General features: G+C 35.2%; 1 protein-coding gene across 1 annotated transcript; it reads left to right on the top strand.

Moving 5' to 3' along the window:
- Nucleotides 1–2073: 2073 nt before the first annotated feature.
- LOC138716180 (cuticle protein-like) lies at nt 2074–10226 on the top strand. The gene is made up of 3 exons (XM_069849018.1): nt 2074–2199; nt 8484–8594; nt 9639–10226. Exons 1-3 carry the CDS (start codon nt 2110–2112, stop codon nt 9990–9992), a joined length of 555 nt encoding a protein of 184 aa, XP_069705119.1. The 5' UTR covers nt 2074–2109; the 3' UTR covers nt 9993–10226.
- The last annotated feature ends 4212 nt before the right edge of the window (nt 10227–14438 follow it).

Raw genomic sequence — 14438 nt, 5'->3', positions numbered from 1 at the left:
ATATAATATAATACAATATAATATAATATAATATAATATAATATAATATAATATAATATATGTATTGTAATATTATATAATACAATTTAAGTTATTTGAAGGGTTCAGAACCATAGTGGGCCACCGCCATTTACTGAATACGTAGAAAACAAGGGTTAAAATTAAGTTATTATCATAATTCAATGGAAACCTATAACAAGTAAAATAAAATATACACATTAAATATAAATGATGTCAATCTTCATTAAACTATGTTTGCATGTAATAAAAATTAGAAACACGTTAAAGGAATTGTCATTGCACCAATGAGTGGTCTCTGGACCAAAATGATCGCATTTTAATTATTTGGATGCAATTTAAATTAAGTAACATATTAAACGATGTATCCTTCTATCAAACACGAATGTTCCCTGGATCAAATGTCCTATTTTAATTATGTAATTACTTTATATTTATTTCTAACGGGTGCAACGGCGCGCACGGGTACGGCTAGTACACAATAAAATTACAATACACAATACAATTATACAATACACAATACAATTATATACACAATACAATAAGAATATACAATACAATTTAACACAATAATTACAAAAAACATAAAATAACCTAAAAACATAAAATAACCTAATTTTACAATACAACCTACATATGTGTAGGCCCTACATATGTTTCAATAGTCTTTCACTTTACTCTCATCTCACTCACTGTAGTGGCACTATGACGTATTTCACTGACACTTTAGGACACATTTCACTGGCACTCTATAAAATATTTCACTGACACTATAGAACACATTTCATTGGCGCTATAAATTGTCACTGATCGGAACTATTCACTGCACTGTAAAACCATAACTTCACTGACTCACCTCGCTTCACTGATACAACAGTTCAAATAAGACAAATAATTATACCCTTATGCATACTTATAAACAGAACTACAGTTAAGCTAAACATTTCTAGTCTAAGGCCTTCTTACACGCTATTTTTAAATAATTTACAATTCGAACCAAGGGAGTAACTCGTCAGGCTAAATAAAATACCGGTACATGTCACCTTAAAAAATTAAATGTTAAATGTCACCTTAATTTTAATTTGCACTTTATACACAACTTTTTAAGTTATTCTGGAATCTCCTTAAGGAAGGACAGGTCTTTGAGGGTGCAGATAGGTCATTCCAATCATTTACAGTTCAATTTAAAAATGAGAATTTACCTACATCCTACCTCCTAAAATATTGGATACTTTTTAAAACTCTGTATACTGCATGCGTATCTCCTGGACTATATTACGTATTTTAACATGTAGAAATAGATTTCGTATGTAAAATAACTTTTTAGAGACGGGACCAGTTAACATTGAATGTACTATAAACAACGTATGTAACAGTTCTCTCTAGTCTGTACTCTAATTATATAGTAGTATGCCATGTATTGAGAACAGATCATACAGTAAAAACATTATATGAACTTAAACTTACGACAATGGCAAGGTAACTAAGTAACCATAAGCCACCAAGTTCAATAAAAGTATTAATTAACTGAAAGCAGACAATACCGATCTGTAACAGTACAGTAAGAATTAGTACGGAAAATAAAACCTGTCGAACCATTTCTTTTTAATAACAAAACGAACCTAACTAACCACGGTCTACCTGTTCTGAGTGCAAGATACAAGTTTACAGCCATTCACCCACAGAATTTCATACACAGAGAAAGGCCATATTACACACAAACTGCACAAAAAAAAGTGTAACACATGTTATAGGGATACTGAAGTGAAAACTGAAACAAAATTAACCTTACAAAAGAGTTTCGAATAAACTGAACTAAATTTTACTTCATTTGTGGAATGTAAGAATAGAATTCGCATACTGTAAACGTATGATAAATTGTAACACATTCCCTCCTACAAGTTTGGCAAGTGTAACGCGGTTGTGGGTTATATCATAATATGAACAAAATTTTGTCATGCATTAAGGAAAAAGTCGAGCGAAAGACGGAAACGAAAGCCAATTATAATGTTCAAGTAAAAGCAAGACCACATTCGTATGCAGAGGCGTGTCGCGTTAATTCAATTGAAATTTGTGGATATATAAAGCAATATGGTTCCTGGGATCAATCAGACTCGTCAAGTGTTTCAAACAGTTACAAACACACCAAAATTCGCAGTGACAAGAATGGCTCTCTTCAAGGTACGGCGTGGTCCACATTTTCGAAATGTGTCTGAGTGAAAAAGTGTTCGCAGTTGTGAATAACTGGAAAACTGGAATTTATCGACTATGGGACTCTATAACTTACTAAAATGTTAAAGTGACAATTGTTAGCTATCTGTTCATTCATTTTATTCCATAGATCTTACATGAGCAATGAAGCTTTAAGATGTGGAACAAGTCAAAATTTTACAATATTACAATTACAATTTTTACAAATTTTTTAAGTTTTACAATTTAGTAATTTTCTACAATTTTTACAATTTTGTGCTTTTTTTTTTTTCAATATTTTGGCGAGATGTAGTGAGATGAGGTGAGGTTCTAAGTTTTGTAGCTATAAAAACCTGATTATAAAATTAGTGGAAAGGAAGTAGTATTAATATATTTGTATTTCGAACTGCAACTAGGCCTAAGTCGACGTCTCTGCAGTTTCGAGTTTCCTTCAGGCCTGGGAAATTGTTTAAAAATCCAGTAACATTTGCTGTGGACAAGGTCGCAGTTGGGTTTCTTCTAAGAGTTCACCCGTTTCCCCATGTTCAATATTATCATTATTTCGGCACATCTTCATTCCATAGCACACTTTTCCGATCAATGGTAGGCAACTAGCGCAGAAGGTTGGCCCATGGACATGCGGAGTTAACTGCACGAAACCTGGATATGCAGAGTAACTTACCACAGACTGCATAAGTATATGTCTAGCAGGGGGATGACGTAATAATTCAGTATGTGACACATAATGTTAGAATTCACCCCCTACGTTAGAATAAAAACTATTTAGTCAACTGTAATATATAATTCTGTCACGCAGGCGGTCCGGGTTCGACTCCCGATCAGGCCTGGGATTTTTCATTGACTATTACACTCTTACTACGTCATACTACTTTTGACCAATAAAACAGTAAGAAAGGACGTATTTCAACCAATCATGGCTGCTCATCGCACAATTTTATCGCATCCCTAGCATTTGTTTAATTTTATCGCGTCCCTAGCATTTGTTTAATTTTATCGCGTCCCTAGCATTTGTTTCTTTGTTTGCCAACATTTGAAACTGCGCTGGTCTGGACGTCAAAAAAAAAAAAAATATATATATATATATATATATATATATATATATATATATATATATATAAAATTACAAACCACTCCAGTCGATGGATAGCAGTTTCGAATATGACTCGCATTGGCATTCAAGAACAAGAATTAATAAAAAAAAATCACTGATCATACCTATGCATCTTCTGAAATCCGATTTACAAATAAATGAAGAGCACCATTCGGAAATCCTGAGTAGGTTGCATACACCATGTAGGCCTAAATCAACGAGTTCCACTTCTATTACGCACACGTCCAATATAACATCAATTGAGCCACCAACCACATTCAAATTTGAAAATTGTACATTCAATAATTATTCCTTTTAAAATTATTCATTCGGAAATCCTGAATAAGTTGAATACACCATGCAGGCCTAAATCAACGAGTTCCACTTCTATTACGCACACGTCAAATATAACATCAATTGAACCACCTACGATATTCAAATTTGAAAAATTGTACATTCAATAATTATTCCTTTTAAAATTATTCATGTTTATTTTTTAATGTCATCGTCGTTAATTAAAACTTTTCTAACACTTGTGTATATTATTTAGGTTATGTTATAGCTTCTGCTATATGATATTATGGATAGTCACGTATCAGAGATTGTTTAATACTGAGATTTATTGAAAATCATCTGTCAAGTGGCGTTGATTACTGGGATCCGGATGATTGAAGTGGAATGCAAACGTTTTAATAAACACGAAACTGAATCAACAAACCCTTCTTGACTAGTAACCGTCTACAGAGTTCAATGAAGATTCCATAGTTGGCCCAACTGCCATCTAGCGTAATGGTGCAATAATACATTTGAAGACAGGTTTATTTTCGTAAGTCAATTAATATTTTATTGTATTGGAGTATTTTGTTACTTATAATCTTTATATACTATTTTCTAATCGTGTAATGGTCAATTTAATCCCACTCGAGTTTTGATTTTCTCTAGATAAATCAAAACCTCTAGTGAGATTACTGTAGAAAAATCCACAGTGACACTTGTGGCGGACAAGGTCGCATTTAGGAGTTTCCTCGGGGTTCTCTCTTTTCTCCAAATTAGGCATCTACATAATTCCGTCAATATTTCTCCATTTCGTCATTATTTCACAGCATTTGCGCCTACCGTCTGAGCTACGCGGATGGTTTAGAGTAACTTAACGTAAAGAAAGGATTTGAAGTAGTGGAAATTATTGACCACTCGGTATACAGCGTGTTTCAGTGACCATCTTACGAGCATCTTGTGTTGATCGTGAAAATCAATGAGGGAATAAAATGGTAGGCCCGTAAATATTTTATTACAAACTAGCCGTACCCGTGCGCTCCGCTGCACCCGTTAGAAATAGATATAAAGTAATTATATAATTAAAATAGGACATTTGATCCAGGGAACATTCGTGTTTGATAGAAGGATAAATCGTTTATTATGTTACTTAATTTAAATTTAATTAAAAAATTAAAATGCGATCATTTTGATCCAGAGACCACTCATTTGGTCATAAAAATTAGTTTAGGAAATACAGGAAACGAATATCCAGAGTAGCGTATCACGTTTTCTGTGCATAAGAATCTATTTTAATCTTACCTGTCCTCGATTCACTCAGAAGTTACTGTGATAACATTATAGCATTATGTCCATCTAGAGAAACTACACTTTCCAATGGTGAATTAATAATTAATTATACAAATCGGTTAATTTAGCTTCCGATATTACTTCATAGAAACGCAGAAACATTATCTGTAGGCTATCTTTCATAGCTTTCGATTGTTGTTGTCCAAGGCTCCTTATAGACGAAGTTAATTTTTTTTTTATTTCATTACACGGCCTTTGATGGCAGTTATTTTAATTTTAAAACTCATTTATCTCATTAAATATCAGTCCTATCAAAATTTTTCAAAGAATAAAACTTATCGGAAATGATTTTTAAAGAAATTTTTGTTATGTAACATTTTTCATAAAAGCAATAATAAGCGAGATATTTCGATTTAATTCAGGCCCCCTTATAACCCCCCTTTTAAATAATGTATTTTGAATGCCATGTAGCCTATAATCTAAGTTACAACGAACTTAATTTATATTCCAATTTTCATCGAAATCCGTTCAGCCATTATCGCGTGAAAAGGTAACAAACATACAGGCAGACAGACAGACAGACAGACAGACAGACAGACAGACATACAAACAAAAATTTCAAAAAAGCGATTTTCGATTTCAGGGTGGTTAATTATATATTTTAGGACCAATTATTTTGGAAAATCGGAAATTACCAGAAAAATTTCGGCTACAGATTTATTATTAGTATAGATTATAACTTGCGTTTTTTCAATTCAGATTCCTTTCAGTTATACGCCCTTTTCTCTGCGATAGTTTTGTAAAATACGTACATGTATGTATGTATGTATGTATGTATGTATGTATGTATGTATGTATGTATGTATATATATATATATATTTATTTCTTTCTTTTCTTTTCTTTCCTTTCTCCTTTTTCTGTTCTCTTGAACACCAGATGAAATTATCATCATACCCTGTTTATTGTGAATTTTATTTAATTTTCGTATTTCTTTTCTTTTTTATTATTGTTTTATTACATTCCACTTTTGTTATATTCTTCCTTACGTTTTCCATATTAACTATTTGCACTAAATGAGTTGCTTTTACTATATTTCAATGTCTTTTACTTTCTTTTTTTTCTATTATGGTATTATTTTCACGTTGTCTAATGTCGATTTTATTATGCTATTATTATTATTATTATTATTATTATTATTATTATTATTATATTAAGCCATATACCAATTAAATACTGTAAGTAAAAAGTATGCATTAAACATCTCCACAGCCAAAACAAAAGTACTAGCATTTCAGGGGTCCAATACAATCAGGGCTAAAATCATTTTAGAAGGAAAAATGATAGAACAAGTAAACAATTTTAATTATTTAGGCTGTAGTGTATCATACGTTAGAAATGATGATGTAATGAAAAAGATTAATAAATTTAGCTATATATGTGGAACAATAAAAAGAAACCTCAAACAAACTAGGAAAGAAACTAAATTAACATTTTATAAAGTAATGGCAGTGCCCATGTTCCTATATGGCTCCGAATGTTGGACATTGAGAAAAAGTGAAGAGAGAAAAATAGAGGCCGCCGAAATGCGATTCCTAAGGAGTATAGCCGGCTACACTTTGTTAGACAAAAGGAGAAATAATTACATAAGAAAGGAATTAGGCATCTTTAAACTAACAGAGAAGATACACCAATATAGAACTAAGTGGAGGGAACATGTGGAAAGAATGGAAGAATACCGCATTCCAAAACTGCTATTAGATTACAGACCAACAGGCAAAAGAAACATTGGCAGACCAAAGAAAAGATGGACTCAACAAATATTTAATGCATGAGACCGGAACAAGCCTTTAGAGGCTTAAACCTTGACGATGATGATAATGATGATGATGATGTTGATGATGATGATGATTATTATTATTATTATTATTATTATTATTATTATTATTATTATTATTATTATTATTATTATTATGATTTTTGTAATATGTTAGTATTATATTCTTTAACTTGTTGTTAAATTTTCACTGTTGTGATCTGGTAGAGTGTAAGAGAAGGCCCTATGGCCTTGACTCTGCCAGTATAAATAAAGAATTATTATTATTATTATTATTATTATTATTATTATTATTATTATTATTATTATAACTTCAAATAATTGTAAATAATATACTAGAAGGCGAGGAAACATTACAATAGTACCTATCACAGAAGAAAACTTGAAAATTTGTCAACGTTTTATGCTTATGTTTATACTGTAGCGAGTACTCAGCTAGAAATCCTTCTGCAATATATATGTAAGAGGGCTTTCCTGGCTTTCTAGTATTTTGGTGACTATTATTATTGGTAACATTTTCTCTATGTAGCCGCCATTGTGGTCTAGTAACTAGAGCGCTGAACTTAAAATCATGTGAACCCGGGTTCGATCCCTGGTGTACCCCGATTTACAACTTCTGTTGGGCAAGCCCATCGTGTAGGTAACACAGGGGCTTTCTCCGGGAACTCCAGTTCCCCTGTGGAATCCCAACAAATCTCCATAATCATCTCATCTCATAACGTAGACTAGCCTCCTATGGCGCCCCCTGAGCAACAAATCTTTCGGTAAATTGGTCTACATAACTGGTTTCCTATGGCTGAATGACGTAAGTCAAGTACCCGTCTTTAGTATAAAAAAGATTATTTCCTTTATGTAGCGAGTTACAATAGGTTCTTATGCTTAATTCCTTCTTATGATCTTCAATATCAGCCCTAAAATTTGTAACGTGATGTCTGAAACAAGCTGTATAAATACAATTACGTCATTTCAGTTATTGTAATTGTTTCCACGTAGTTACATTACACATGCAACCAGACTGAAGAAAACCGACCAATTATTGTTAAATAGATAATTATGATTGTTAATATTAATTAAGACTGCTATTAACCATTTCAAAATATTTTACTGCTCATAAAAAAAGTATGTTCAGTCATATTCAAAATTGTTGAAGAAAACAATACAATTACCACTGCTATCAAACACCACTACTAACATAACCACAACAGACACTATAATCACAGTCCAGTATGTACAGTCACGAAGCTCGATACGTAGTAAATATGCATCCATAGATAGTTGCTAACTACTAGGATCGCTAATATCGCCTCATTACAGACAATGCGAAAAAGTACCGGCACAGTATATTGTTCCTAGCACCCTCAACAACTCAAGCTTCGTGACTGTATATACTAGACTGTGCTATTATCTTCAGAATGTTACGAACTACATCCGCCTCCTATTATGCGCCAAGGGCAACGCTGAAGGGTATAAAGAGAACTAAAAGTTCGGTGCCCTACTCCTAGATGGAGACTGTGTTCAAGAACAGAGTTCAATATAATCGATTAAAAAAAACTGTGTGGATGGGTTGTTGACATGTCTCACGAACAGAAAACCTAGAGAACTAGATTTTCCTTTCCTTAAGAAAGGTCTCGCCTGCAGAACTTAGATCTTATACTTCAGGTGATTTCTTTCAGTACTAATTACGACCTGAAACTGGCTTAGGCACAGCCATTTCTTTCATTTTTTTTAAATAAGGACTTAAAGTGATCACGAATTACTTCCCACAGGTCGCGCTGTTGGTAGCAGTTCTGGCTGTTGTAACTTACGGCATGCCACAGCAGGGTCATCATCACCATGAACTCCCTCCTGTAGAGCACCACGTTGAAGAACATCATCATGTGAGTACAACATTAGAAAATAATGCAAGCCAAACTTTTATTACATTTTGCACTTCATTGTGAAATTGTTATATTATTGTTTACTTGTAAAAATAACTTTGTTAATAATTTACTATAGTACAGGCAGAATCAATAGGCGGGTTTTCGGTTTCGTTCGGAAACAACTCACTCCACACTATGTCTAATTTGCATTAGTTCAGTATGGTAGGACTTCTCTCCCACAGGCTTCTTGTAATGGCCCAAAGCACTGAGTTGTATGTGTTTCTCTTGCAACTTAGATTTTTATGAAATGCCTTTGTTCATACCTCCAGGGATGTATTGTTTACTACAAATCAGAAAGAGCCACTGTATTTACAAAATGTGGCTACTTCGAGACTTTCAATATTGCAAATTGATTAAGCAATCGCTGCACTATTACATAGTAAGAGATTTCAAAGGTCACCGCTAGAAGCATTGATTTACAGCATATAGAATGCCTTAGTATTCAGTGCTGGACTGATACTGGGAACACTTCCTTGTTACTGATTTACCACGGCTTGAACTATAAACTGTTGAGTTGCATTTTTTCATACCTCTATCAGTTAGCCATGGCCACAACGACAAGGGTACATTACTTCCCTCATCGTGGTTCTTATAAAGGTGCAAGTACACATAACTTTCCAAAGGGTGTGAACATTATTACAGTACTATTATTTTTTTTTTTTACTTTTTCCACCACTAATGAAAAATACCAAAAGAAAAACTCTTCCAGATAATCCATTATTGTACAAGATTTTATGCTTCATGGCAATTGTGTTGAGGAGCAGACTTTTGACTGTGCTGAAACTTGACATCTCCAAGGTTATGGAACTGGGCACGGATATTTTTTGCTTGAATTATCCAGGCATAACGGCCCCAAGAGGTTACGTGACCCCTCAGGTTGCACCTGTAATGCAGTGCCAAAAATTGGATGTGTTCAATTCCAGTCCTAATTCTCAAAACTCTGCTTCTATCAATTTTGTCTCATTTAAAACGGTTTGGTAATAGGTTGTTCACTTTTTGTAGGCCCATCCTAAGTACGAATTCAAGTATGGAGTCAAGGACGAACACACCCACGACATCAAGGAACAGCATGAGAAGCGTGATGGAGACAAGGTAACAGGATACTACAAGCTGGTTGAGCCTGACGGCACCACCCGTATCGTCCATTACACCTCCGACAAACACACCGGATTCCACGCTCAAGTTGAGAGGAAGGGTCATGCCACCCACCCTGTCCACCATCACCACCATGAAGTGAAGAAGGTGGAGATTCCCAAACACCACGAAGTTGAGCACAAGGTGATCGAGATTCCTCAGCATCATCATGAGCCCGTGTACACGGCTTCCAGCTACAGCAACGTCAACACGCATCACTAAACGATTCAACCTTATGACGTCAGAGATTCATCCCATTGTTTGTTCGACCTCATTGATTGCATCTGCATCTTTCATTCATCATTTCTAACAATGTACATATTTCTTGCATCTTTTTTATACCTCGCTCATCATTCGTAATCATTACTTTTCCGATATTCGTTATATTAATAGCATGCGCTCATTGTGACATACATGTATGTTTATTGTTTTTGTGAATAAATGTTTCACAGTCAAGATACTGTATATTGATTTTACACCAACATAATCGACGTAAATATGCAGAAACACAACAAAAAATATGTATTTAAAAACATCTATGACATCATGGTGTGTTTATTATCATATTTTGCACCATGCCACGGATGTAAGGGTGTATCAGATTTCAAAAGTTCATCACTGGGGGGGGGGGTCGGCCTCGGTAGCGTAATAGGAATAGCGCTGGCCTTGTGTGTTCGAGGTTGCGGATTCGAACCCGGTCCAGGTCGATGGCATATAAGTATGCGCCGAATTTGCGCATAAAATTATCTGTGCCGTGTGAACTCTCTTAGTAATATTTCGGCATCAAGAGTAGTTGTAAACCTGTGCGACCACTCATTTGATTTGTAGTCGCAAGTTCTGCAATATTACAGTCACAATATATTCGTTCTATAAACTATGAGTGAACAATACTAAGATGAAAAGTTTGTGAACTGGGAAAATTTTAGTGAAGTTTGGACCAATTGGTCTTTTTTTAAATAACTATAATCCCAGTTATTTATTGTGAAGATAACCACTAAAACCAAGATAACATTGGCTACACTAAGATTTAAACCCAGGACATTTCCACTATGATTGCAATGTTTTTATTCTGAGCCATTTCGCTCGGCTGTAGGCCTACTGTTTTATACAGAATGTTTCGAGACATACGGGACCCACTTGATCTTAGTTCCAAATTATAATCATGTTTGTACGTCTGTAATGTGGAGTGTTAAAATGGTCAAAACCAGCCTGAATGTAAGCTTGTAGTCGTCGTGTCGTAGACTGCCGTATTCTTAAAAAAATTAAAAAAACACCAGAAATTTATCAGAGGAGTTGGCAGTCGTCTTGAATAAAGTTGCGAAATATTTTAATGTTAGGAATGGGTTGTGAATAAACAATTTTATTGAATAATTATACATGTATGCTTTTCAGGGAGCTTTACCTGAAAAACTAGAGTTGCATAATAATAATAATAATAATAATAATAATAATAATAATAATAATAATAATAATAATAATAATAATAATAATCCGTGGCGCTACAGCCCACGAAGGGCCAAGACCGACCAGTCGGCAGCTGACCTCACGGCCACATGCCGAAGCAGAGGTGGACGATCATCCAACCAGAATGGAGGTATCGTGTGGTTAGCCGTTATAGCTGTTTTGCGTAACCGGATTTCGCTACCTATCATAGCTCCCCAAGTGCATCACGATGATGGGTGGGCACCGGTCCCATACACTGGTCAAAATTTCATGAGAAAATTTCTTTCCCCATGAGAACTCGAACCAGCGCGCATTTCGTGACGCGAGTCCTGGGCAGGATGCCTTAGACCACGACGCCACGGCGCGGGACAGACTTGCATAATACAGTTTATTATATGTTACTGTAGGTACGTAAACAGAAAACCACAATTCCAAGTCACACAGAGTTTGTGTGCACTCGATGTAGGTCTCTGGCGTTTTGTCAGCCCACTCGAGTTGTGTGGATATAAGGGGAAAAATTGACACGGAGTCGGGTAGAGTTCCTGGGTAGCTCAGTTGGCAGAGCGCTGGTACGTTCAACGAGAGGTCCCGGGATCGATACCCGTCCCCGGAACAATTTTTCCCTTGGTATTATTCAATTCTGCTTCACAGGGAGCTTTACCTGAAAAACTAGACTTGCAAAACAATTTTATTGTTTTCAAGTGGCCCAACAAATAACATTCAAATGGATTTAGGTCGGGAGAACACGCTGGCCACCCATAGTATATCTAAGAAATAGCTCGTATGTACAGTTCAGTTGAATTTAATTCGGCCACAAGGACACTTTGGACAAATGTGTATTGTGTTTCCTTATCCACTGAAGTACTTAGTCCTTCACGATACGAGACATTCTGAAGAAGCCTTTCTTTATTTAAATATCCTATTCTTCCAACAATATTCCATTTTCTGTCTCCGTTGATTCGCATAAAATCTTTTTTGTAATATATAAACCCGACATATGTTTGAAGATTGTACGGTCGCATTTTCTGTATCATTTGTCTTATTATTTCCACTTTATCTTGGAAAGATCGTCTCTCTCAAATATAAGCGCTAGGCTGAATTCAATGTAATTATTAGTAAATAGAAAGTCTGGAACAATAACAAACCAAGAGACACATTAAGTGTTATGTAAACACACAATTCTCTAGTTTCCTTGCAAATTTGCCTTGACCTATTTAAGAGAAAGATTTATTATTTGACTGAGGTCACATAAAAGAGAGGAAAAGTAACCAATTCTTGACACCGTCTGAATATGTGGTTTGAGAGGATGAGGTAACAAAACTAAATAAATGCTTATCTAATCGATAACCGAGTTCGTTTGCAAGCATCTTCCATGGTCTGCTGAATCTGCAGATGAAAGCGAGCGTTAGCCACGTGTTGCACAACCACCCAGGGGCAACAGCCACCGGAAATTGGACTATTCGCTCTGCAGGTGGTCTGTTGTAGAAATGTTCACACCTCGAGCTTCCTTAAATGCCATTCTCTAAGTGAGTAGCAGACTCATTTGTTGAAATGCAACTAACACCTGTGTCGTTAGACAAAATCGTTTTTCTTTGCATATTTTTATTTTAAAAGGTAAAATATGAAATCAGATCTCTTAAGCAGCGCAAACCGTCTTTCTAGTTCAGACTGAAGATAGTCCGAAATCAGTTTGGAATAGAGGCCCGGGAGGATATTCACTACGAACAGTATGCAAAAACGCAAATCTAACTGGTCACTCCGTTCTAGCGGATTGTTAACAACTTTATACAGATATTACAGGTAGCACATGTTTTATGTACACAAACTCTAATTACGTTTGTACAAGAGGAACTGCCCCTTTATAGGTGGTGGTTTTAGACAAAATTAATAACTTCTCGCCATTCTAATGTATTTTTATTAATCTATGTATAGGAGTTGTCCCGCGCCGTGGCGTCGCGGTCTAAGGCATCCTGCCTAGGACTCGCGTTACGGAATGCGCGCTGGTTCGAGTCCTCATGGAGGAAGAAATTTTCTCATGAAATTTCGGCCATTGTATGGGACCGGTGCCCACCCAGCATCGTGATGCACTTGGGGAGCTACGATAGGTAGCGAAATCCGGTTGCGAATGCCAGCTACAACGGCTGGGGGGATCATCGTGCTAACCACACGATACCTCCATTCTGGTTGGATGAGCGTCCACCTCTGCTTCGACATGTGGGCGTGAGGCCAGCAGCCGGCTGGTCGGTCTAGGCCCTTCACGGGCTGTAGCGCCACGGATTATTATTATTATTATTATTATTATTATTATTATTATTATTATTATTATTATTATTATTATGTATAGGAGTTAAAGGTACAATCCGTTATAACGCAGGAAAGTTATCAATTTTGTCCAGTTATTAGATTTGCGCTTTGATACACGGTTTGTAAGATTAGATAAAAATGTGTCCAGTGTATTTTTAACCTGATGTTCGATGTCATGTGAATCATTTTGCAGGGCTAAAACATTCACACAGTGATTAAAAACTTTCTTATTCCATGATTCTTTCCTGTTGTTAAGCTCCATTAATGAAAAAAAAAAAATTATTATTTATAAATGCGCAAGAACGCGCAAACTTTAAACCAAGGATTGAACACACTAAATGTTGCTATATTAAATGGTACAAGAATATTGTTCTAACCGGACGTGACCGGCTATATTAAAACTCCTATTATATTTGGAGAACTTTAAACAAATATATTTTCATTTCAATTGTAGTATTTAAACCTTACTGTAAGAAGAAAACTACTTTACAAACTTGAAATTGAAATTACATTAGTAAGAACGCACCTACTTGAACACATTTCATGTCTTACAAAACAATAAATCTCTAACAATTGGCTCTTTTTCACCCACATAGTAAGCCTCTCTGTCTATGACTGAACAGGAGCGAGAAGTGTTAGAGAGAACTCAGTGTTTATGCCCTTCTAAATATATCTTGTCGCTGATAAATTAGTAAAAGTTATTCCTCACAGATTTCTTCAAATGTTAAAGAACATGAATTCATATTCACATATGCCTAACTAAACAAGTCGAAATTTTCAACAGTTTCAAGATAAATCTAATCCTTAAAGTGAAAAAGAAGGAAGTAAAAATCTTATTCTCCTAGCCATACATGATGCTAGACGATTGAAACGAGAACAAACCTCAATTAGTAGTTATACCTACATGTGCAACTTTATTAT

This window comes from Periplaneta americana, chromosome 16, assembly GCF_040183065.1.
Source record: "Periplaneta americana isolate PAMFEO1 chromosome 16, P.americana_PAMFEO1_priV1, whole genome shotgun sequence".
NCBI classification, from domain to species: domain Eukaryota; kingdom Metazoa; phylum Arthropoda; class Insecta; order Blattodea; family Blattidae; genus Periplaneta; species Periplaneta americana.
The sequence above is the reverse complement of the archived record's forward strand: the minus strand, read 5'-3'. Positions and strand labels throughout refer to the sequence as shown.